The sequence below is a fragment of the Leopardus geoffroyi genome, chromosome B1 (genome assembly GCF_018350155.1).
Source record: "Leopardus geoffroyi isolate Oge1 chromosome B1, O.geoffroyi_Oge1_pat1.0, whole genome shotgun sequence".
Classification (NCBI taxonomy): Eukaryota; Metazoa; Chordata; class Mammalia; order Carnivora; family Felidae; genus Leopardus; species Leopardus geoffroyi.
Genome location: NC_059327.1, coordinates 137,443,666 through 137,470,533, shown reverse-complemented (window position 1 = coordinate 137,470,533; position 26,868 = coordinate 137,443,666). Strand labels below are relative to the sequence as shown.

General features: G+C 38.3%; 1 protein-coding gene, 1 long non-coding RNA gene and 1 pseudogene across 3 annotated transcripts in view; 1 reads left to right on the top strand and 2 right to left on the bottom strand.

The window, feature by feature from the left end:
• Positions 1-3,493: 3,493 nt before the first annotated feature.
• On the bottom strand, positions 3,494-4,036 carry LOC123595759. The gene is made up of 2 exons (XR_006711360.1): positions 3,899-4,036; positions 3,494-3,699 (listed from the first exon to the last, which is right to left on the bottom strand). It is a non-coding gene; the product is annotated as an uncharacterized LOC123595759 (long non-coding RNA).
• COPS4 (COP9 signalosome subunit 4) overlaps positions 3,926-26,868 on the top strand; it is a 43,496-nt gene continuing 20,553 nt past the window's right edge. Inside the window, exons 1-4 of one of the 2 annotated variants that reach the window (XM_045473507.1) lie at positions 3,926-4,262; positions 19,680-19,759; positions 21,599-21,750; positions 22,708-22,811. In XM_045473507.1, coding sequence (XP_045329463.1) covers positions 4,189-4,262; positions 19,680-19,759; positions 21,599-21,750; positions 22,708-22,811 — 410 coding nt within the window. In that variant the 5' untranslated portion in view covers positions 3,926-4,188. The remainder of the gene's footprint in view (positions 4,263-19,679; positions 19,760-21,598; positions 21,751-22,707; positions 22,812-26,868) is intronic. The other variant, XM_045473508.1, reaches the window with a different exon arrangement.
• Positions 12,627-13,015, bottom strand: LOC123595758 (annotated as a pseudogene).

Below are 26,868 nucleotides of genomic sequence, written 5' to 3'. Positions count from 1 at the left end.
AGAAATAGAATGAAAAGAAAAAAATTAATCAAAAAATGTGAAAAAATAAATAGATTTTGATGGAAAGTGACTAACATTAAAAGAGGTAAAGATGATCTAACATAAAGACAATAGTAGTGCCCAAGAAAAGAAGCCAAAGGAATAGAACAAGTACAAAAAGTATAATTATAGATAATGTTACTGAAAAATTGAATACTGAAACTATCTACTGAAAGAGCACACTGTATACTGAAGAATATTGACCCAGAATGACTAACACCAAACCTTGGTCTAGTAAAATTACTTGATGTTAAAGGGGAAAAAATTGGAGGGCATCTAGGCAAAAATAGTAGGTGACTTACAAGGAAAAGAAAATTAAACTCTCATGAAATATTTTTCAGCAATGCTTTAGGTCATGAGAAAATGGAACACCACACTGCAGATTCTCAAGAAAAGTGAGTCAAGGATTATTATATCTAACAAAACTGATTTTTCAAACATGAAAGGCACAAGATGTTTCCAACATACAAGAACATTCAAAATTATGTTTTCCAGAAGCCCTTCCTGAGAAACCTATTAAAGAACTAGCTTCCATCAACTAAAACAACTAGAGAGGTTTCAATATAAGAGCCGACAGTGAGCATTACATGTGTATTACTTACAGAACTAAGACTAAATGAGGACTAAGAGGAAGAAAATATATTTTGTAATAGCTCTGGGGGCTCACAATATAGATATAGTCCAATTATGAAAAATGAGAGTAAATGGGAGAGAAATAGCAAGAAAATGCTGAATTCTTCAGCAATCATATGGGGGATGGTAATATTAGTATTGCTATGCCAAAGTTGTTGTGTGTACAATCAGGAGGGAATGAAATGAATAATTTTGGAATATTCTGATTCTGTAATCTACTGTGTACTTGTGAACCAGGATTCTGGATGTGGAAGTAAGGAGATATAGATGTAATACAGAAGAGGTTAAGTAAAATCACCTAAATTGGAATTTAGTAAAATCACCTAAATTGGAAGTATCAGTATGAACTCCTGACTTATTTTATTCTTAAACTATGTATATATTTCCTAGTTCTGTCCTATGAAAAGGTTCCAAATGTCCAAGACAGTAGCAATGAGCACCCTAGCACTCAGATTGTTATCTGTAAATATCATTCCTAAAAGGAACTAAAGGAACAAGGACTTCTTGGTGAAACAACTGATTTTGAGTCTAGACTAGGAAACACACAAGATGACTCTAGAATAATTTTGTCACACAGCGTTAGCAACATGTGGAATAAATGTAGAGTAAATATGGGTGCTCAGAAAACAGCAGAACATATGCAATCACCTATGATTTTTTTTTTCTTCCTTCTATAGCAAGGCATATTTCAGCTGGGCACATGGGACAGAGTAGAAAAAGCACCAGGAATAGGATCCCAGGATGACTTCTTCTGCATATCTGTAGGGAAATTGTGAGGGGGTAGAGACCAACTAGTTGGTTATATAAAAATGGGAGTTTCCTGGCCAGGGAAATGGCTTTGATAGCCATTAATATGCAAGAGTTTAGTGAAAACAATTCATCTAGTGGCGTGGACATCTAAGCTAGAGCGCTGTTACCCAAACTTTCATGTGGAAGCATCACTAGATGATTTTGTTAATATTGACAGCTTTGATTCAGTAGGTGTTGGCTTGGACCTAAGGTTTTGCATAGTGATATAAAACTAGGATTTGCTAATTCAGATGTGCCCAGCTAACTTCTTGCTAAGCAACTGAAAAGAGAGAATAAGTTTCCAGTGCCGTGCTTGTTTGTTTTTCCTCCCTGCTGTAAATAAAACCTAAAAACATGTAGATTCTCTTAGAGGTTGGGCAGGGGTAATGAGCAGTCTGGAAGGCAGACAACTTCCCTGCCTAGCTTGTAGCTCTAGGGGAGGTACATGGAAAGAACCAGTTTGTGTGTTTGGCTCCTTTTTGCTTTCAGCAAGGTATTACAAACAAAGTTCGAAGTCAGGTTAAAAAGCAAATAGAACGTCTGGAAATTCTTGGGCTTCACTAAGTTGAAAAAGCCAACTGCTTAGGTACCCCTAAACACCAGAAGAGAAGACTTGGCTTAGAGATTTTCCATAGCCCATTAAGGATTTTTCACAAACATAAATGAACAAGAAAACAACAGAAAACAAAGATAAACTGAGGCAAAAATCAAATTAATAGAGTTCTCTTTTCACTTAAGCCTGTTGTTTCAGATAATCTCAAGACTGTCATCATTAAAAAGATGTTAAGAATGGTTCGAGTGTAGAAGCCAGGGAATACGCCATGTTTAACAACTGTTTCTAGAAACAATTGTGGGTGTGGTTCCTGGAACCTGAAACTGTCTGGAAGCAGTCAGAGTTTACTAAATATTCAATTTTAAATTACATTAAAAAAAGTAATACTGAAAAGCCTGGCCTACAAAAGCTCTCGATCCATGTCCAAAGGCATTCCCCCAAAGAGGGAATATTCACCGACATCCAGTTAACTTGTATTCCTAGGGCAAAGCTGGGGCCCACAGAGTGTAATGGACAATGGAGCTCTTCTCAAAGAGCAGAACCAGGTTCTACCCAAGGAACTTACTCTACTCCTAGGGTAATGAGTATTCATAATTCCTGCCCAAGATTCCACCATTGCTATTAACAAGTAACTGCTATGAGTTTCACATTCTTACTTTTTTTGAGTTTTAACTGTGGTTATCCTGTTCCTGTTCCACTGTTGTTTTGTATTACATGTATGGGCATGAGGCAGATAATTTGTTTTATAGTGCATATGGCTCTGGGCCATGAAAAGACATATCCCAATCTGATGGAGAGGGTTGTGCATCATCAGACATCCTGCTTTTTGGGTTGGTATTGAAACTGAATAGAGAATTGATCTCTCTTCTTCACAGGTAAGAGTGTTTTACTGTAAGAAGGATACACACAGATGTTTAGGTGATCAGAGAGACAGATTGTAGTAGAGGCCACTGATTGTCCCTTTAAACTCATCTTTTTCTTTTTCTTAGGCAAAAGGCTGCCCAACTGGAAATCAGATTTCCAGCCTCACTGTTGCCAAGCATGGTTATATGACTAAATTCTTGCCAACAGCCTGAGATCTGAATTGAGGTGGGCAATATCTACTTTACTTTCTTAAAGGATTTCCATGTTCTGGTCTTCTTTTTTTTCCCATACTGAATAGAGGGAACATGCTATTTATCACATACCATGATGGCAAAAATTCAAAAGTTTGACATCCTTTGTAGTCAAGACTGTAGAAAATTGCATTCCTACACATTGTTGGTAGGAAGTTACCGCAGCACTGGCTGATTGATTAAAAACAACTTAAGTGTCTAGCTATAAAAATTAAACTATGGCATCCCCTCATTATATGTAATACTCTCCGGTTCAAAAAAATAACGAGGAAGCTCTCTGGACATACATGGTAACATCTCCAAAAAAAGTGAAATAAATTAAGAGGAATAATGATATGGTGTGTTATCTTTAGTGAAAGCAGGAAAGGATAAACACATATTTATTTGCAGAAAGAAATTCTATAAGGATACATGAGTAATTAATACAATTACATATGAAGATAGGTGACCATATGATTTGACATCCAAATGGAACAGTTTCTACAGTGAAAGGGCGTGTTATTAATAATCACTCCAGGACAACAGATGAAAAATGGCACCATCCTGAACAAACGGGGATGCGTGATCAACCTATATAAAAGGTACAAAATAGGACAAGAAATATATACGTTTTTATTGTATTTTACAACAGTACCACTCCGTGGTGAATTAGAAATAATTCGGTTTTTAGCACAAGTTTAGGGCTGTCGTGAAGAATGAAGAACAGTAAACCACAAGTGAGACGCGGAACTGGATGACAACGCGGTAATTTTGGCTACCCGGCACTTACTGGAGTTGCACAGGCAACACACGCCTTTGAACTTCATCTGCCAATCCTAAGTGGGAGCGTGCGAGCCTGAGCCCGTGGGAGAATCCTGGGCGGGCCTCAGTCTTGAGTGGATCTTCGCGTCATTCAACTCTGGGGACGGACCTCGAGCCGACTCTCCTAGCAGACGCTCTGGCCCACACAGTCGCTACTCTGTGGCACCTCAGGTTCCCTCTAGCAGCACTCTGGAGGACTACGCTCGTTTTCTTTTTGGGGGTGAGAGGCCCGGTAGCCTCTGCTGAGCTGGAAGAAAGATGGCGGCAGCCGTGCGGCAGGATTTGGCCCAGCTCATGAATTCGAGCGGCTCTCATAAAGATCTGGCGGGCAAGTGAGTATTTCCCAGGGGCCTGGGAGGTGGAGAGGGAACCCACAGACCTGTTCTCCTTGGGTTGATGGCGGCTTTGGGATGTGAGGCCAGGAGCCTGCCTGACGACCAAGGGGGCGGGCCTGAGGTCGTCTGCGGACGCAGATATTAGGAGCCGCAGAAAGCTGGTGCAGGGAACCCTTGGGGCAACAGACCTGGGGTGACTGTCAACATATGCTATCTTTGATAGCTTCCTTACCGGTTTCTTAAGAAGCACGGTATGAGAGACGACTGCTCTCACGGCCTTCTTAGCCTTCCCTGGTGCCTGTTTCCATTGCTGCTGGCCTATCACACCAAATTCTGGTCTCTCTTTGGACCCCCCCCCCCTTTTTTTTTTTTATCTTTTTTGATTGAGAGAAAATTATATTCTGGGATTTTGATGAAGAGTTTTCTAGGAGATAGCTTATTGAGGCTGACGGGAGCTGAGGAGGTATGGCCGCTATCATGATCAGAACCACTTGGACCATCTTCTGTGAGTCCTTGTGTTTTGGGTTCTCTGCACCACCAACTCTGAACAGGGGCACATAGGAAAGTCCTCACTACGTCGGTCAGGATATCTAGATTCGTGATGTTTGCAGAAATCTGAATTATTTAGGAATTTCTTGGACTTTATGTTGAAGATTTAGGTCCACTCCACGTTAAAATTTGTGACATGTGCCTGTCATGAAGCAGTTATTCAGTAGTGTTAATCTTAGGTAGGTAGGTAGGTAGATATTGCCCTTTTTCTCTTTAGATAGATAGATAGATAGATAGATAGATAGATATTGCCCCTTTTCTCTTTGTAGATTATGTAGCACCGTTCTTTTGTAATGAACTTGCATTCTGTTTAAAGTTTGAGTCTCAAGTTAATGGTAATATTTACATTCTGACAGCTGAGATCACATTGATCTATATTAACGGGATACACCTGCTCTAACCTGGCCGTTGAAACCTTGACTGTGCTGTATGTAGGCTCTGCTGTCTTTTCTCTGGTGGTATATGTAATCTAGTTTTATCAGTGGGAAATTTAGCTATGTATCTTGGGTTTAACTACTATGTACCGCAGTTTCCTCCTCATGAAAATGAGGATAATATGACTTATTCTTGTCTGAGGACAAAATGAGTATGTATATGTATATACACTTATATCACACATACACTTAGAGCAGTATCTGATGCCTAGTGCCACAAGATTGTCATTGGTACTATTATTATTATAAAGCAGTTAGTTAATACATATATTGACTTATTCCATGAGTTGTAAATAAGTTGAATGTGTCTTCCTGGCTTAATCCTTTTCACTTGCAGTTTTCACAGATTTGAGTGAAAGTCAAATAAGCATATATTTTTCACCATGCTCAGCTTATATTTCCCCCCATGCTTGCTTTCTTTTTTGTTATGTTGAAGAACATGAAGTACATCATTTATCAGAAGACATACCGTTTTTCAAGTATTCGCAGGATTCTGAAACTTAACCTAAGAATCTACTTCCTCAGCTCTGAATTGGGGATAAACAGTAGTACCTATCTTATAGGGTACTTTAGTTGTTTATTACTATGTAACAAACCAAAAACTTAGTGGTGTGAAACAGTTCTTATTTTTCAGGATTCTTTGGGTTGACTGGATTGTTTTGCTGGTCCAGATCTAGGCTTACTCATGCAGGTCCAGAGTCAGCTGGCAGCTCAGTTGGGGCTGGTGGAATTAAAATGTACTCATATATATCAGGCTGTTGGCTGACTGTGTTTCTCCATGTGGTCTCATTCAGTGGTTCCTTACAGAGCCATGGGAGTGTTCCAGAAGGGTGAGAGTGGTAGTTGCTAGACTTCTTAAGGCGAGCCTTGGAAATCTTATAATGTCAGTTCTCTAAAACAGGTCAAAGTAAGTCACATGACCCTCCCAGATTCAAGGGAAGGAGAGATGGAGTCTACCTCTTTATGGGAGGAGTAGCCAAGTTACATTGCAAAGGGGCATGGGCAGATGGGAGTATGAATCATTAGAGGCCATTACTCTAACCATCTACCGGATGAGGTTATTGTGAAGATAAAATAAATAATGTGCTTGATAACTCATAGCCAGTGCTTTCTGAGGAAAGTCTTGGCCTTGCTTGCAGGTATATCTGGTCCTTTATGGACAAGAACATGTCAGGATAATTATTTTCATAACAAAACAGTTCTGCCAGCTACATGTCTATGAGGAAAACACTCTTGAAATCTGTCAGTAGTTTTAGGATTTATGTTAGGAATAACATAACATAACATAACATAACATAACATAACATAACAGAGGAATCCGTGTTAAGGAATGGCAGAGTACATTTGCTTCTAAAATACTGATACTGTGTATTTCCAGCAATTAGCAGAGTATCTGTAACAGAATAGTCCTTTAATAAGTATTGGGTTGAATCATTGAATAGCTAGAAAGGTGTAGAGCTTATATTTGAACCCAGGTTTGTCTACTCTAAAAAGCTTATTTTTAACCTACTTGCCTATACGTCTTTTCTTGTCCAATCTTCAGTAAGAAATGCCTTCTCAAGGGACGCCTGGGTGGCTCAGTCGGTTGAGCGTCCAGCTTCGGCTCAGGTCATGATCTCATGGGTTCTGTGTCTCCCTCTGTCTCTGCCCCTCCTCCACTCATGCCTGTCTGTCTGTCTCTCGGTCTCTCAAAAGTAAATAAACAACAACAACAAAAATGCTTTCTCATAACCATGAAGTAACAGAACATTCTAAAGTTGATGCAAGAAATTGGCCGTACGAGATTCATTTTTGCAGATTTTATAAACTGCTTCTCTACATATTATACATTGTGTTCATTATCCTCATACAAAGCTTTAGAAGAGGAGAACCTTGAAGAGGGAGCATTTGAATAGGTAGCTGTTGTGATAGCCTGTCTTATTTACTTGGCTAAAACCTACTAGTTCTTTGAAACTCAGTTGCAATGTTATTTCTTCCAAAAAGCCTTCTCTAAACAGCCACCAACACACATTCATAACTACCCTCACAGAGTACCTGGTTAGTTGCTGTTAGCCCAGTGGCAGACAATTTTTACTTCTACCATAGCACTTAATTGTTTGTTTACTTGTCTGCTTTTTCAGTTGGAATGTGATCTCTTTGAGGACAAGTATGATCTTATAGATTATAGGTCTTTGTTCAGTTAATTCTGTAGAATAGGGCCTTTTTTTTTTTCCTTCTTCTCAGTTCTCTATAAGGAAGGTACCCAGAAGAGGATAGCAAGCCTTTGGAGTCTAAACATTTCATTTTACAAGAAGCTGTTAGCCTAGAGAAAAGAGAGTTAACGGGAGACCTTTTAGCTTTCTTTGACTATTAGAAAGGCTATTTTGCAGAAAAGAAAATAGACTCCTCTATCTTACAGAGGTAGACTTTGGATTAGAACTTTCTAATAATAGAGTGGAATAAAAATGTCAAAAAATGGGGCACCTGGGTGGCTCAGTCAGTTAAGCGTCTTAACTTCGGCTCAGGTCATGATCTCGCCTTTCATGAGTTCCAGCCCGCATCGGGCTCTCTGCTGACAGTGCAGAGCCCGCGTCAGATCCTGTCTGTCCCCCTCTCTCTGCCCCTGTCCCTTTCATCCTTTCACTCTCTCTCAAAAAATAAATAGACATCAAAAAAAAAAAATGTGAAAAAATGGAGGACACACACACATATTAGAGGATAGACTGTTTAATCTCCAGGGCCCCTTGTAACTCAGATTCTCTGGTTCTCTGTTATTCCCACATACAAGTTTTAGTGGTTCCCATCTCAAGAGTGAAGTTCCTTATCATATAGTGTTATGTTTGTTTACATCTTTGCTTACATATTTTAATCCTTAACAAGTAATATTTACATTACATATGAGAAAACTGAAGTACAGAGGTGAAGTATGCTTGAGGCCACATAGCTAGTGGCAAGGCCATGATATATCCTATCTGTTTGGCTCATAGTCCTAAACTCTAAACACATGTACCTTTTGGACTTACATTATTTTCCCCAAACTGAACTACATTTTAGGTAGTGATTTTTGGGGGTGGGGGGGGGGTGGGGCCTAGAATACCTGTCTACCTCTACTCTTTCCCACTTGACACTATGTTGAAATATTTAGAATGCTTAAAGATCAACCTCATTTAGGAAATTATTCCTTCTAAGTATATTAGCACTTACCTGTTTTTGAGATTTTGTGTTTAATTTTCTGAAACATCTTTATGATATATCTGTGTGGATTTGTTTTATTTTATTTTTTATTTATTTAAGAAAATTTTTAATGTTTATTTTTGAGAGAGAGAGAGAGAGCGCGAGCAGGGGAGGGGCAGAGAGAGAGGGAGACATAGAATCTGAAGCAGGCTCCAGGCTCTGAGCTGTCAGCACAGAGCCTGATGTGGGGCTCGAACTCACAAGCTGTGAGATCATGCATGACCTGAGCTGGAGTTGGCCACTCAACCGACTGAGCCACCCAGGCACCCCATATGTGGATTTATTTTAATATTTATCTGTCATTTGGCTTTCGCTGTGAAATAAACTACTCTAAAACTTAGTGGATTAAAACAACAGTCATTTACTTTCCTTATAATTAATTTGATTGGCAGTTTGGGCTGGGCCCAGCTGGATGGTTCTCTGTTCCACATGGTCTGGGTTCCACATGAGCTCCTACATGTGTCTGTAGTCAGCTGCAGGGCAGGTAGGCAGTGCTGCTTCGGTCTGTTGGCTGGGGCAGTGGAGGTGACTGGGCTACATATTTCATTATCCAGTATGTTAGCCTGAGCTTGTTCATGTGGCCACAGCAGTGTTCCAAGAGAAAAGGATACATACAAGACCTCTTGAGGTCTGTCTAGGTTGAGAACAAGCACTTCACTTCTATCAAATTCTATTAATCAAAACAAGCCAAGATCAAAGAGTGGGGAAAAAAACTCTACCTCTTGATGTGAAGAGCTACAAACTCACATTCCAAGAGGGCATAGATACAGGAGGTGAAAGGATTGTGTTTTGGGCCCCTGGGTGGCTCAGTTGGTTAAGCATCCTACCACCTCAGGTCATGATCTTGCCGTTTGTGAGTTCGAGCCCTGTGTCAGGTTCTGTGCTGACAGCTCAGCCCTCAGAGCCTGCTTCAGATTCTGTGTCTCCCTGTCTCTCTGCCCCTCCCCCGCTCACACTTTCTCTCGCTCTCTTTCAAAAATAAATAAAAATAAAAAAAATTTTTTTAAAGAATTGTGGTGTTTTGTTTTGTTTTTGTTTGTAAATATTGCGTTATTCTGGCTGTGCTTCATTGCAGTTGTTGAATTGGATAGATTAGATTCTTTCATGGTCCTGAGATGTTTCAGCTATATATCTTTTAAAAAAAAAATTTTTTTTTTAACGTTTTATTTTTATTTTTGAGACAGAGAGAGACAGAGCATGAACGGGGGAGGGGCAGAGAGAGAGGGAGAGACAGAATCGGAAGCAGTCTCCAGGCTCTGAGCCATCAGCCCAGAGCCCGACGCAGGGCTCGAATTCACGGACCGCGAGATCGGGACCTGAGCTGAAGTCGGCCGCTTAACTGACTGAGCCACCCAGGCACCCATCAGCTATATATCTTCAAATGTTGCCTGTGTCCCATTCTGTTTACTTCTCTAGGACTTCAGTGAAATCCCTATTAGTTAGGCCCTCTTACTAGGACCTTTACGTCTGTTACTCTGTCTTCTGTACTTACCATTTCAGTGCTTTATTCTGGGTAGATTTTTCTTTTATTTTTTTATTTTCTTTTATTTTTTAAATTTTTTTAAATGTTTTTTTTTTTTCCAAATATGAAATTTATTGTCAAATTGGTTTCCATACAACACCCAGTGCTCATCCCAAAAGGTGCCCTCCTCAATACCCATCACCCACCCCCCCCTCCCTCCCACTCCCCATCAATGCTCAGTTTAAATGTTTATTTTTTGAAGGAGAGAGAGACAGAACATGTGGGTGGGGAAGAGACAGAGGGAGACACAGAATCTGAAGCAGGCTCCAGGCTCTGAGCTGTCAGCACAAAGCCCGACACGGGACTTGAACCCACAGACTGTGAGATCATGACCTGAGCCAAAGTTGGATGCTTAACCGACTGAGCCACCCAGGCGCCCCTAATTCTGGGTAGATTTTTCTGACCTGCTCCTAGTTTATCATTTCTTCAAAAGTGTCATCTGCTCTTCAGATCATCATTGAATATTTAAGCTTGGTTATAGTATTTTTTAATTCTATAGTTTTTGGTGGTTCCTTTTTCTTTTAAATATATTTTAAAATTTTTTAATGTTTATTTATTTATTTTTGAGAGAGAGAAAGAAAGAGTGCAAGTGGAGGGGCAGACAGAGAGAGGGAAATAGGATCTGAAGCCAGCCCTGCACTCACAGCAGAGAACCCAGTGCAGGGCTTGAACTCACAAACCGCAAGGTTGTGACCTGAGCCAAAGTCGGACACTTAACCGACTGAGCCACCCGGGCGTCCAGTTTTTAAAAGTTTTTGTTCTAAGTAGGCCCCATGCCCAACACAGGGCTTGAACTTACCACCCTGAGATTGAGAGTCTGAGCCAGCCAGGCATCCCAGTGGTTCTCTTTTCAAATGACACTTTTTATGGTTTTCAGTTTCTTGCTGAAACTTTTTTTTTTTTTTAATTTTTTTTTTTCAACGTTTATTTTATTTTTGGGACAGAGAGAGACAGAGCATGAACGGGGGAGGGGCAGAGAGAGAGGGAGACACAGAATCGGAAACAGGCTCCAGGCTCTGAGCCATCAGCCCAGAGCCTGACGCGGGGCTCGAACTCACGGACCGCGAGATCGTGACCTGGCTGAAGTCGGACGCTTAACCGACTGCGCCACCCAGGCGCCCCTGAAACTTTTTTTTTTAATAGTTTATTGTCAAGTTAGCTAACATACAGTGTATACAATGTGTTCTTGGCTCAGGAATAGATTCCTGTGATTCATAACTTATAACACCCGGCGCTCATCCCAACAAGTGCCCTTCTTAATGCCCATCACCCATTTTCCCCACCTCACCCACTCCCCATCAACCCTTAGTTTGTTCTGTGTACTTAAGAGTCTCTTATGGTTGGCCTCCCTCTCTGTAATTATTTTTTTTCTTTCCCTTCCTCTATGGTCTTCTGTTGAGTTTCTCAACTTCCACACTTGCTGAAACTTTAAAGCTTGAGTTTATCTTTGTAAACATATAATTGTACTACAGTCTTTCTGATAGCTCCAGTACCTGGAGTCCCTGCTTGTTGCTATTGTCTATTGCTTTTGTTGATTCTAGTTCATATTGTCATGTGCCTTGTAATCTTTGTTGGGCAAGTTATTTAAAAATATACTTTTAGAAACATTTGGAGGCTTAGAATGTAATCTTTCAGAGAGGATTTTCATTTTCTTCTGCCAGTCGCCTGAGGGTTACCTAGCTATGACAAAGGCTTCAGAATTTTTTGGTTTCCCTAGATGATCCTTAGTAATCTTATTTCCAAAGTGCTAGTGTTTCCTCTTTTGACAAGCATGGGATTCTCTGTCTCCCTCTTCCTCTGCCCCTCTGCAACACACGTACTCTCTTTCTCTCAAAATAAATAAAACTTACAAAATATAAAAATAGGGGCGCCTGGGTGGCTCAGTCGGTTAAGCGTCCGACTTCGGCTCAGGTCATGATCTCACGGTTTGTGGGTTCGAGCTCCACATTGGGCTCTGTGCTGACGGAGCCTGCTTCGGATTCTGTGTCTCCCCCTCTCACTGCCCCTCCCCTGCTCACGCTTTGTCTCTCTCTCTCTCAAAAATAAATAAACATTAAAATTTTTTTAAATAAATAAATAAAAATATATATGCGTGTATACAGATACCTATATATTTTAAAGTACATTGCATTAAGTACATTACTCTTAACAGTAGAGACCAATACGTTTTCTCACATACATACATACATATGTAACAACTTAATCCAGAACAAGCTGGGGAATATTTACAGCATGCCCAGTGGTTCCCTCATGTCCCTTCCCAGTCACTACCCAGTCACTAGGAATAGATGAGATTAGTTCTTCTGTATCCCTACCAACACTCAGGTTTGTTAGTGTTGTTAAAATATTACTCATTCTAGTGGAAGTGTAACGGTATTTCCTGTGCTTATAATATGCATTAACCTAATGAGTATTGAGGTTGAGTACCTTTTAGTATGCTTATTGGCCATTTGGATATTATCTCTAGTGAAGTGCCTATTTAAACATTTGGTCTGTTTTTTAATTGGGTTGTTTTTTACTGATTTACAGGCATTTTAAATATATTCTGGATAGGAGGGTTTTAGTTTTTTTGTTTTTTTTGCCAAATAACACGGATTACAAATCCATGGATTACAAATATCTTTACTAGCTTTCATGTTTTACTTTTTTTTTTTTTTAAGAGTTCAGCTTTTTATTGAACAGATTACAGAAGAGGCATAGTGCAAGAGACCAAAGCCCATGTCATCAGACTCCCCTGATTCTCCTTTCTTGGCTTCCACTTCCTTCACAGCGAGGGACTGCAGTAGTGGAAAAAGCGGGACCTCCTGTGGTGTAGCACTAGCTGCTGGGGCGGGTCCTCTAGCCCCTACCTTGCTGATGAGGCTCCTGATGCTGACATTGGCCAGGGCCTTTGCAAGCAAGCAGTGCCAGAAAGGTTCAACATTCACACGTGCTGCTTAACGAGGGCATTGATCTTTATCCATCACCATCACCTCATTGTTCTGCAGGATGAGGGCGGAGTTGCTCCTGGCCAGCTCCAAGACTGAGGCCATGGAGCGGGTAAGTGCTAAGCAAGTTCTGAGCGAAAGAGTCATGAGCCAGTGCTGAGCGATGAGCACTGACCGCTGAGCGCTGAGCGAGCTGGTGCTGGTGCTCCCGGTGTGCTAGTGCTAGTCTCAGGATGAGATGAGGGCCTCACCCCAGCGCGGCATTAGATTCCTCAGAAGGACTGAGCATCTGAGCAGGAACAGAGGAAAAAATGCGTCATTTTTCTAATGGAATTTAATGGCTATTGATAGATATTCTTTTTTATTTATTTATTTATTTATTTATTTATTTATTTATTTATTTTTTCAACGTTTATTTATTTTTTGGGGACAGAGAGAGACAGAGCATGAACGGGGAAGGGGCAGAGAGAGAGGGAGACACAGAATCGGAAACAGGCTCCAGGCTCTGAGCCATCAGCCCAGAGCCTGACGCGGGGCTCGTACTCACGGACCGCGAGATCGTGACCTGGCTGAAGTCGGACGCTTAACCGACTGCGCCACCCAGGCGCCCCGATAGATATTCTTAATTTCAAAGAAACCTCTGTTTTTTTATTCTTACAAAATTTTGTTTCTTGTGGTAAGAACTTTTAAGAATTACTCTTTTAGCACCTTTCAAACATGCAATACACGGTATTATTATCACCAGGATGTACATTATATCCCCATGACTTATTTTTTTTTTAAATTATTATTATTTTTTTTTAGCGTTTATTTATTTTTGACACAGAGAGAGACAGAGCATGAACGGGGGAGGGTCAGAGAGAGAGGGAGACACAGAATCTGAAACAGGCTCCAGGCTCTGAGCTGTCAGCACAGAGCCCGACGCGGGGCTCGAACTCATGGACCGCGAGATCATGACCTGAGCCAAAGTTGGATGCTTAACCGACTGAGCCACCCAGGCGCCCCTCCCCGTGACTTATTTATATTGTAATTGGAAGTTTGTACATTTTGACCTCTTTCACCCATTTTGCCCATTCCCCTTTCCATGCCTCTAGCAACTACCAATCTGATCCCTGTATCTGTGAGCTTGGTTTTGTTTTGTTTTAGATTCCACTGTAAGAGAGATCATTTGGTATTTGTCTTTCTCTGTCTGACTTATTTCCCTTAGCATAATGCCCTCAAGATCCATCCATCTTGTTGCAAACAGCAAGATTTCCTTTTTTATGGCTGAATAATATTCCATTGTGTTTACATACCACATTTTCTTTATCCATGCATTCATTGATGGACACTTAAGTTGTTTCCATATCTAGGCTATTATAAATAATGCTGCAGTGAACATAGTAATTTACGTGTCTTTTCAAACTAATATTTTCATTTTCTTTGGATAAATACCCAGAAATAGAATTGCTGGATCACAGGGTGGACTTTTTATTTTTTATTTTTTTATTTTTTAAGAGAGAGAGAGAAAGAGAACAAGTGGGAGAGGGGCAGAGGGAGAGAGAGAGAATCTCAAGCAGGCCTCACACTCAGAGAGGAGCCTGTCATGGGGCTGATCCCGTGATCCTGGGATCATGACCTGAGTTGAAATCAAGGAGTCATACACTTAACCAACTAAGGTACCCAGGGACACCTATTTTTTTTTTTTTTTTTTTTAAGGAAACTTCATATTGTGGGTTTGTTTGTTTTTTTGAGGAACCTTCATACTGTTTTCTATAGTGGCTGTACTAATTTACATTCCCACCAACAGTGCATGAAAGTTCCCTTTTCTGCACCTCTTCACCAACACTTGTTAGTTCTTCTCTTTTTGATAAAAGCCATTCTAACAGGTATGAGGTGATATGTTATCGGGGATTCGATTTGCACTTCTCTGATTATTAGTGATGTTGAACATTTTTTTTTCATGTACCTTTTAGCCATCTGTATATCTTCTTTGGAAAAATATCTATTCAGTCCCTCAGTCCCTCTGCCCATTTTTTTTTTTTTTTTTAATTTTTTTCAACGTTTATTTATCTTTGGGACAGAGAGAGACAGAGCATGAACAGGGGAGGGGCAGAGAGAGAGGGAGACACAGAATCAGAAACAGGCTCCAGGCTCCGAGCCATCAGCCCAGAGCCTGACGCGGGGCTCGAACTCACGGACCGCGAGATCGTGACCTGGCTGAAGTCGGACGCTTAACCGACTGCGCCACCCAGGCGCCCCTCTGCCCATTTTTTAATCACATTTTTTTTTTTTTTTTTGCTATTGATTTGTATGAGTTTTTAAAATATATTTTGAATACAAACCCCTTCTCAGATACATGATTTACAAGTATTTTTCTCCTATTCTGTAGGTTGCCTTTTTATTTTGTAGGTGGTTTCCTCCACTTGAAGCTTTTTAGTTTGATGTAACTCCATTTATTTATTTTTGCTTTTGTTGTCACTGCTTTTGGAGTCAGATCGAAAAAGATATTAATAAAACCAGTGTCAGGAGCTTACCACCTGTGTTTTATTGTAGGAGTTTTATGGTTTCAGGTCTTACATTGAAGTCTTTAATCCATTTTGAGTTTATTTTTGTGTATGGGGTAATATAGTGGTCCTGGTTCATTTTTTTGCATGTGGTTGTCAAATTTTCCCAGCACCATTTATTGAAGATACTGTCCTTTCCCCATTGTATATTCTTGCCTCTTTTGTTGTAAATTAATTGACCATATGTGTGTGGGTTTATTTCTGGGCTCTCTATTCTGTTCCATTGATCTATATGTCTGTTTTTATGCTGATACCATACCATTTGATTAGTGTAGCTTTGTAATAACTTGAAATCAGGACTGTGATGCCTCCAACTTTGCTTTTTTTTTCCTCAGGATTGCTTGGTTATTTGGGGTCTTTTATGGTTCCATACAGATCTTAGGACTATGTATTCTATTTCTGTGAAAAATGCCTTTGGAATTTTTTTTAATGTTTGTTTATTTTTGAGAGAGAGAACGCGTGAGCGCTCACGAGTGCACATGTGAGCTGGACAGGGGCAGACAGAGAGGAAGATAGACAATACTGAGCCGGCTGTCTCTGTGCTGTCAGGCTGACACAGGCTCAGATCTCACAAACCATGAGATCATGACCTAAGCTGAAACAAGAGTTGGGTACTTAACCAACTGAGCCACTTAGGCGCCCAGGAACTTTGATAGGGATTTCATTAAATCTGTAGATTGCTTTGGGTAATATAGGCATTTTAACCATAGTAATACTTTCAATCCGTGACCATGGAATATTTTTCCTTTTATTTATATCTTCAATCTCTTTAATCAGGGTCTTATAGTTTTCAGTGTACAAATCCTTCATCTTGATTAAATTTATTCCTAGTTATTTTATTCTTTTTGATGCAGTTGTAAAGAGGATGTTTTTTCTTTCTGATAATTTGTTATTAGCATATAGAAACACAGCAGATTTTTGAGTATTGATTTTGTACCCTGCAACTTTACTGAATTCATTTATTTTAACAGTTATATTTCTTATATTGTTTAGTTTTATTGCAACATTTGTTTTGTCTTATTATAATTTAATGTGTGATAATATTATTTGAATTGTAAATTTTTATTTGCCTAACTGTATTATAATATCTTCAAAGACTAAGGTTATTTAAAATTCCTTTAATGTCATACACAGAATCTTATATAGCATTTTAAAAACTCTAGGTGCTCAATTTTGGATGATTTTATATGGCAATATTAAATATTTAAATCCTTGATTTAAATTAGGTTTGTTAGTCATTCCATATTATTGTGAAAAAGTAATTTCTTATTCTTAGATACTAGAATTTTAAAAAAGTTATTTTTAATGTTTATTTATTTTTGAGAGAGACAGAGTGCGAGCAGGGGAGGGGCAGAGAGAGAGGGAGACACAGAATCCGAAGCAGGCTCCAGGCTCCAAGCTGTCAGCCCAGAGCCTGATGCAGGGCTTGAACTCATGAACTACGTGATCATGACCTGAGCCAAAGTTGGATGCTCAACTGACTGAGCCACCCAGACGCCCCTTAGATACTAGAATTTATATATTAGAGAAGGAGCAAGTTAACATCTAGCCTTAACTCTGCACCTCACTTTCTTAGTCCATAGAAGTTGAGAGTTTGAGTAGGCAGTTTGTAATTCTCTGGCAAGTTGTATGATGTGGTTAATATAAAACTTTTGTCACTTTTTAGGTTTTTTTTTTGGGGGGGGATGGTGTTTTTCTGTATAGATGATAATTATGAAGTAATGATTTAAAACTTAGGTTAATCAGAAAATTTCTGTGAGGGGCGCCTGGGTGGCTCAGTCGGTTCCGTGTCCGACTTCAGCTCAGGTCACGATCTCGCAGTCCGTGAGTTCGAGCCCCACGTCGGGCTCTGGGCTGATGGCTCAGAGCCTGGAGCCTGCTTCCAATTCTGTGTCTCCCGTTCTCTCTGCCCCTCCCCCGTTCATGCTCTCTCTCTGTCTCAAAAATAAATAAACGTTAAAAAAAAATTTTTTTTTTAAAGAAAATTTCTGTGAGACATTGTCATCTTTGAATGTAATGTTAGTATAAAATAATTTATGGGGATCTAAAATTAAGAGGGCTTAGCCATGAATGTGAAGAATATGAATATGAAGAATAATCAAAAAAGAATAAACCATTGAATATATTAAATAAAAGCATACCTAGAGCAATAAAGTAGATATATAAATATAGATATGGGAAATCATATATGTGCACATCTGTGTATGTTTATGTATAGAGAAAATGAGATATTCCGTAATGAATTTTCAGATGGCTGAATATTCTTCCTCAAATTTTAAAAACAATTTAAAAAATAATTTTTATTTTAAATCTTAATAATATTTCCTTGCTTTATTAGAGTAGTTTCTCTCTTCTTTTGGAGTTCACTGTCTTTTCTTTCTGTATACCTTTCTTACAAAGTCAGTTTGATTCACTGTGTTTTTGAGAAATCATATAACCAAGGTTGTGAGAATATTGTATGGGTTGAGAATCAGTAAATGTTGAATGGTAGCTTGAAGGTGTGCTTTAAAAATACAAATCATAAATTTGAATGAGTTTGGGCTCATTCATATGTATATTCATATACATATTTTTTCCTATTTGTATATTTTTTTCTTGAGTATATCCTGGATGATTTTCTGAATAGTTGCAGTGCTATTAGGTTTGTAAAATGCATTAGCCAATGCTTTTTAAATTTTTTTTTAACGTTTATTTATTATTATTGAGAGACAGAGAGAGAGCATGAGCATGGGAGGGGCAGAGAGAGGAGGAGACACAGAATCCGAAGCAGGCTCCAGGCTCTGAGCTGTCAGCACAGAGCCCAAGGCGGGGTTCAAACTCACAAACCATGAGATCATGACCTGAGCCAAAGTCAGACGCTTAACTGACTGAGCCACCCAGGTGTCCTAGCCAATGCTTTTTAAACAAATTTTAATGTTTATTTTTGAGAGAGAAGGAGAGCATGTACGAGTGCATGTGCAAGTGCACAAACGTGAGTGCATGTGTGAGCGGGGGGAGGGGCATAGAGAGAGGGAGACAGAATCCTAAACGGGCTCCATGCTGTTAGCCCAAAGTCCAGCATGGGGCTAGAACCCATGAGCCGTGACATCATGACCTGGCCTGAAGTCAGATGATCAACCAACTGAGCCACTCAGGTGCCCCTAACTAATACTTTTAATAAATATTACCATAAACACAAAAGGGATAAAATATAGTATAATACTTGTGTACCCACCACTCAGTTTAAGAAATAAAATACTGTTTTTTTAAATTTACTAAAATGTTGAATATTTGAGTGCTTGTGATATGCTGCTCTAGGCATTGTGTGTATAGCAGTCAACAACACAAACAAAAATCCTTGTCCTCGTTGAGTTTACATTTTAGGAAGGAATTTGCCATTGCCTGATAATTGTCATTGTTCCTATTTTTAGCATTTCCCCCATCCTTTTTAGAGTGCTGATTTCAATCTTATGTGCTCATAAGAATATTAGAATAGTTATTAGAAATGATTGCAAATAAAGAATATATAGGCATCATCTGACAACATAAAGGGTGTTCTATCAGTACATTTGGCTTGGTGAAGTTTATTTGGTACATACGAAGACATTTAATCTCTAATATTTGGTTTCACTGCCTAGTCAACACTATCCTATTGTTGGTGACCCTAGTTTCATTAGGTCCACAAGAGGAAAGCATTCTGGGTCACCTCATATAACATTCTTGTGTGTCTGTGTAATACACAGTTGAAGGAAGTATAGTTTATCTTTTAAGGCATTTGAAAGAAAGTTGACTTTTTAGTTTAAATTCCAAACTAAAACTTCTTCCAAAAAAAAATGGCACCTTAGATCCAGTAACTGAGAGTTACAGATTCACTCTTTCTTGTGATGGGCTTGAAAACTTTTTTTTTTTTTTTTTAAAGTAAGCTGTATCCCCAATGTGGGGCTTGAACTCACAATCCCTGAGGTCAGGAGTTGCATGCCTAACCAACTGAGCTAGCCAGTACCCCGGGGTTTGAAAACTTAAAAAATTGTGGTATACTGTAGAGGAAATTAGAAGTGGCACCTTAGAATTTATAGACTGGGAACCTACAACAACAACAACAAAAATCTGTGGTGTAGTATAAATAAAAGCACAAACTAGGGCATTATGAAAGAAACCAGCAGAAATAGAAATGAATAAACATCAGATTAGCATTAGAATATATAGTGTCCTCTGAAGATTCTTTTTATTTGGTATTGCTTCAGGTATCGTCAGATCCTGGAAAAAGCCGTTCAGTTATCTGGGGCAGAACAACTAGAAGCTTTGAAAGCTTTTGTGGAAGCAAGTAAGTAGAACGAAAATTCCACGTCTGCCTTGTATTATTGAGTTAGGACTTCAAAGCTTGCTCAAGCTTGTTTTATATCAAATAAGCAATATAATTTTCATTGAGATTAAATTAAATATGCATTGACATTGATTGATTTTAGAATTTAAACTATTTACAACTTGATTATTTTTCAGTAAGTTGTCTTCAGAGTTACATTACCAATTAAGGTTTTGTATAGTTATTCATACAGTCACTGATGGAAGGCAATATAGCATAATGATAAAGAGAATAGTCTAAATTCAACCTGGTCTGCTGCTTTATTGAGTAAGTTAGTTCCTTTGTGCCTCCTTTTCCTTGTCTCTAAAATGAGGGATTTGATAGCAACCCTGTAGAAGTGTTGGGAGTTTAAATGAGTTAGTATACATAGTAAAGTGCTTAGAATAATACCTGGCATTTAATAAAGTGCCATGTAATTGTTAACTGTTATTAACGTTAAGAACATTCCTTTTGAATGGGAACTAGAAATTTCCATTCTTCAAAACACTCTCTCCCACTTCCTGACTTTAAACATATCCAGTTATCTTGAAAATGACTCAAAATTCAGGCTTGAATTTATGCTCAGTTAACAGTGTTAATGATACTTGAGATGCTTTCATGCACATTATAATGAGAAGTGCTAGTGTGTGTGGTAATTTCTTTCTAACAGCTGAAAGTGCCTAATGGCACTTATAATGAAACTGTTTGCTCAGCTGCATTCAGTATTATCCAATAATGAATTCTAATTAATACATCATAAACTGATGACAAGCTTTGTTACAGGTTACTGTAAGTTACTGCCTCAAAAATTGTGGCCTGCAATGTGTGATGAACTGACAGTGCTGTTAGGAATGGTTTTATTGAGAACATTGCAATATGATAGCGAAAGAATAATGATTTTTATAAACTTTGATCTTTATATAAACTTTGAATCCACTGAACCACCAAGAAAAGCAGTCTACTGTTAAAATCCTTTATATCGACTGAACAGTTTTTTCCCCAATAACTGTTGTTTTGAGACTTAATTTATCTGAGTAGTGGTCACAAGCATGATGTATCTTTTAAACTATAATAATAATGATCATAATAGTGAACATTTGTTGAGTGCTTTGTGCCACATGTTGTTCATAGTGCTCTCTATATATTGCATTTGAGCTTCACAGCATCCTTATCCACATTTTACAGATGAGGAAACAGAAGCACAGAGAGGTTAAGTTTCTTGTGTGAGGGCATCTAATCATGCGTGGCCTCAGAGCTTTCTTCCTTAATCACATACAGTAATAAAATGTTTATAAATAGTGTCATTAAGTATGTCTGTACATCTGGTGCTGACCTCAATTATTATTTGTTGTTTTTATTAGGAAAGTATAAGTGTCAGTAACTGTCACTACTTGCTTTATTTAAATTTCATGAAAATTGTTTCACTGTTTCTTCTTTAACTCCTTTTTATAATGAGGTAGGATAAAAGTATAGGTGTTTCTGTACCTTCCCTTTGTAGAAGAATAAAGGAAGAGAAAGGAAGATATAAAATTCTTAAATGTAAAACGAAACTTTTCCCAGCCACTTGTTTCTTAGAAAACTTAAGGGACTTTTACTGCTGTAGTATTTAATGGTGTAGTCATTATATAATCAAATAATTCTGCATAAGGAAAACCGATTCTGTTACATAAGATGATATGGGTTTGGAAATCCCTGAATAATGCATTGAGGGTTGTACTAATATATATTGTTTTTAATAATAGGTTTAGGTAAAAATTGATGGCTTAATGAAAATTTGTAAGTTACTCATATTTTTTTATCTCTCTCTTTTTTTTTGACAAGTGGTGAATGAGAATGTCAGTCTCGTGATCTCTCGACAGTTGCTGACTGATTTCTGTACACATCTCCCTAACCTGCCTGATAGCACAGCCAAAGAAATCTATCATTTCACCTTGGAAAAGATCCAGCCTAGAGTCATTTCATTTGAGGAGCAGGTAAAAATCTATAACAGTGAGTTTTGAACATGAGATAGCAGTAATTATTTTGAGAGATATTATTACATTTTTAAAGGAGGTGATCATCCAATTTTGTTTTTGACAAAACAGTGTGCCAAACAGCATGTTATAGTGTAAAAACTCCAGGATGTTGTAACTCCAGCTGACATTTGCTCAGATATTACAATTTGATTTATGAATCAAATATTATTCTTTAGACAATTTTTAAGAATCGGTAAAATTGCAGACTCTGAGTGGCAGAGCCAGGATTCAGTTCTAGGCCTTTGGTCTTTGGAACTTTAGGCTTAGTCACTAACTGCCTTCCAAGTTTAGAAATGAGCATATTAATTTCCACAGTGAGGAGACTAGCTTGCACAGCATGCAGGTTCTTTGTTTTTAAAGAGGAGGGATAGGGTGGTGAGTAGTCTGTAGTGGCCAGGCCAAGTCTGAACAGCTTAACTATATTCTTCGGTGAATAGGGTCTCAGGGGTCAATGGCCTTAAACAGATTAAAAACCCTGGGACCACAGTTCAGAGAAGAATAAGTTATTCTATCCTCATTTCTGTTGGGAATAAAAACAGATTGTAAAAGTAAAAACTAATAAAAGTTAAAAAAAGAAAAAGAGTCAGTAAAATTGTTAATAAGGCTGAAAACTTAGGAAAACACCAGTGTTATATATGCAGTTAACATAAACATAAAACTTAATATTTAAATTAAATTATTGCCATAATCCACATTGCAGAAATGTGTTAATTTCAGTTCAGTATTTTGATATTCCATGAATTCAGAATTCATTAAAAAAAATTTGGGGTGGTCTAGATAAATTTGCGCTATTTACTTGCTATCTTAGAATGTTGAATGAAAACATTATCACAATAGATAAACTTACCATCCATTTATTTTAATTAGTTACTAATGTCAGTTGAAATAATTTAAAATGTCTACCTACTATTTCAGGTTGCTTCCATAAGACAGCATCTTGCATCCATATATGAAAAAGAAGAAGATTGGAGAAATGCAGCCCAAGTGTTGGTGGGAATTCCTTTGGAAACAGGACAAAAGTATAGTAAATAGTGGATATTGGATGGAGATGTATATAGGATATGTATCGTTGTTCATTTGTGGGTTTTTTGGTTTTTTTTTTTTACATTCTAGTGCAAGAAACATCATAAACAAGTTAATAAGTAAATAAATTCTGTAGTATGTTAGGTGTTAAGTGCCAGGGAGAAGAGTAAAGGGAAAGTAGGGAGCAGGTTGTATCATTAAACAGGATGATTGGAGTAGTAGAGTGGTCCAGATATACCTTCTCAGACAGTTGAAGGAAGTAGTCATGAGTTTAGGGAAGATTATCAGTAGATCCTCTTAGAGAGAAAGGCTAGTGTAAAGGCCCTAAGATGGGAGCATACCTGGAGTGTTTTCAGAAGATCAAGGAGACCAGTATGGGTGGAATGGAGTAAGCCAAGAGAAGGTGGGGGGACTGAGATCAGAGAGTACTGGGGACCAGATTATATAGGTTCTTGTAAGTCATTGTAAGGCCTTTGTCTTTTCTGTAAGTGAAATGAGGGGAAACCATTGGAGGATTTTGTGTGGAAGAGTGACATGATCTGACTTCTATTTTTAAAAATCATTCTGGGGGCACCTGGGTGGTTCAGTTGGTTAAGCGTCTGACTATTGATCTCAGCTCAGTCTTAATCTCAGGGCTCAAGCCCCGCATTGGGCTCTGTGCTGGGCATGAAGCCTACTTTAAAAAAAATTCATTCTGAGTACTTGGTTGAGAATAGCTGTAGGCAAGTAATGATAGAAGTAAGGACATGAGTGAAGAGGCTTATGTACTACTGCAGATAAGATGGAGATTGTGAGAAATGTTGGATCCTGGATATGTTTTTAAGGTAGAGCTAAGGATTTTCTGGTAGCTTACATATGGAGTATGAGAAAAGGAGCCATGATAAATCCTGGTTTTGGTCTGAACAACTAGAAAGATGGAGTTGTCGTCTCCTGCATAGTAAAGAATAGGTTTTGAGGGAAGAGCAGGAATTCCATTTTGGACATGTGATAACTAAGTGGAAATATCTAGTAGGGAGTTGAATATACTAAAAGAGAGATATGGGCTAGAGATATACATTTGGAAGTCACTGATATATAGAGAGAGATGGAATTTAAAGGCATTAGATTGGATGAGATCCCCAAGAGAGGGAATATAGATAGAGAGGACTGAGTACTGAGGCCTGGAACTCTCCAACACTAAGAGGTGAGGGGCAGGAAGAAGATAGATCAAATGAGGATTGAGAAGAAAACCCGAAGAATGTGGAATATGGCAGCCTAGAAGCCAAATGAGGAGAATGTATCAAGAAGGAGCAAGTGATCTGCTATGGTGTTGATAGGTCAATTAAGCTGAGGAGTGAGGGTTAACCATTGGAGTTAGTAAAGTGGAGGTCACTGGGGCCCTTGACAAAAGCTGTTTTGGTGAAATGGTAAGAATGAAGAAGCCTGACTGGAATGGTTTAAGAGAGAATGGGAAGAGAAGAGTTGGAAATGGTATGTATGGGCAGCTCTTTGCACAAGTTTTCACGAAAAGAAAGAAATCTGGTAGAAGCAGCAGAGGTTAGGTTAAGAGATTATTTTTTCTTTAGTGATTTTTCCTTTAATTTTTTGGAAAGCAAAAATATAATATGGGAGGGTAGAGAAGAGGATTCTTGCAGGAGTGGACAGGAGGGGAAGGAATCTAGTGGAGAGATAGTTTTTAGACAGGGGCATGGATAGTTCATCTATGGCTGAGTTTCTCAGCCCAGGCACTGTTGGCATTTAGATGGAATAATTCTTTGTCATGGGTTGCAAGATGCTCAACAGCATCCCAGACCTCTACTCACTAGATGCCAGTAGCATCACCGCCCCTAGTTGTGATAGTCAAAATGTCTGTAGACATTGAGACATGTTCCCTGATGGGCAGAACAGTGCCCAGTGATCTACAGTAACAGCTAGGAATACAGAGTATGTGGTATTGATATTAGCAATGTGGTGGTGGCATTTGTGCAGGTATTCTTTGATTGCTCTGGTATTCTTAATGAAGTCAGAATCAGTCATCCGTGGGAAGTGTAGACCGGGTTGGGAGTGTCGAAGTTGAGGGAAGGCAGGAATATGAGAAAAAATTTTCTAGGAGAGTGAGACAGTGAATGGAGTAAGAATATGTAGTATACTTGGTAGCATAAAGGGCTCATCTCATCTGAAGGTTGTAGTGATTGAAATGAGGTCATTCAGATTGGTTAGGTGTTTTTCTTCATCAGAGTTCAGCTATATGGGTGCAGGAAAGGAGTAGGCAAATTTAGGTTTAACCAGAGTTACGATTTTGGCCAAGTGTGACAGCAAAAGTGATACAAGGGAGATGAATGCACATTCAAATCAATAATTACAATGATTGACCATAGGGCTTAAGCTAGTTAGGAGTTAAGTGAGGCCATCAAGGGGAAAAAGAGGTAACAATGTAATAAGATCAGTGGTTTGGAGGTCACAGTGAGTTCAGTGGGTTGTTGGGTTTGAGATGCTAGAAGAAGTGAGATGGAGAAACAATTAGAAAAAATTAAGATGATAGGTTGTAACTTTTATTCAGTTAATCTTAACTTTTTGTTAAGTATTTTTAAAAACATCTATAGTGCTTTATGAAACATTCCTCCGACGTATATTGTACAAGGAAGAAGACAGATGTGAGATTCTTGGTTACACTTTTTAAACACACTTCCCCTCTCAGTACCAACTGTGAATGACTTAAAAATGTTTCATCTGCTTCTCTACTTTTTTTACCAGGGAAATGAGGGATTCTTTTTTGGTCTTCATTAATATTTATGAGGGATGATAAGGCAGACACTACTTCAGGCATCTTGGCTTTTCTGCATTACTTACGAAATTATTAGGCAGTGATGCTCCTTGAAAAAGCAACCAGTTTATGAAAATGGTTTTGTTATGTAGATACTGAATTTTGCTTTCCAAAGCCTCTTGTTAATTTGGGTTTTTTTCTTTGATAGTTTGAAAAGGCTGGGCTTTTTGGCTTTGGTCTTACTCTGGAGCATTTTCTTTCTAGTACAGGGCAATTGATTTATTTTCACTGGTAGTTGAAATAAATATAAAATTAGATACTGTTCTTTGCAGTGATGGGATTTGTCATTTTGGTAGTCCTATAGCATTATCTTTGTGAGGATATCAGAGAACTGAAAATTTAGCCATTGTTTTTTTTTAATTTAGAAGTTTCCTAAACAAATTAACCTAAAAGTGATTAAAAGTAAAATCTGGATAAATGGTTGAGAACTCGTTTCTTTAAACTATGATTCATTCTGATAATTAAAGTAATACATTTAATAGATACACTTGGCATAAAATTGGAAAATTGAAAAAAGTATAGTGCTATATATAGCAGTTCGTGTAAATTCGAGTTGTGAAAGGAAACAGTGTAGTGCCAAATGTCGGTAATATATGACTTGTGGAAAAAATTCGAATTTGTATAAAAAAATTTAAAAAGTAAAGAATTAATTTCAGAGTTGGGCCATGTAAATTGTAAACTCAGTTCTTGCCACATGGTGGCATCACTTTGCTGGCAATAAAAAAGATTAATTTTTCTCTAAGGCTTAACCGTGAATTATGTGAGTTTTGAATTAGGTGAAGTGTTCAGTTGTGCATTTCTTGCATAAAATGTGGCTACTGGGATAAAGAAGAAAATGAAAACCACCTGGAATCTCAGTGCCTAGAAATAATTGCTATTACCATCTTCATACATATGTATAGAAATACTTTCTAATGGTGTCTTCCATGCTGTCTTATCCTATTTTTTGACTTAGCAAAAACACATGATGACTATTTTCACGTAGTAATGATTATAATAACTATATATTATTATACCATCTTTATGTACCACAATTTAATTGATTATTAAAAATATCATAATAGGTGATTTCTAATTTTTTTCTCTTACACGTGTTTATGAGTAGCTTTACAAATGAATATTCCTTGTACATATGTGTGCACATCCCTTATTATTTTCTTGCGATTTGTTTTCTAGAGATAAAATATAGTAGCTAAGGAATATATGCATTTTAAAAGATTCAAAGAATGATTGGAGAATATATTGCCAAA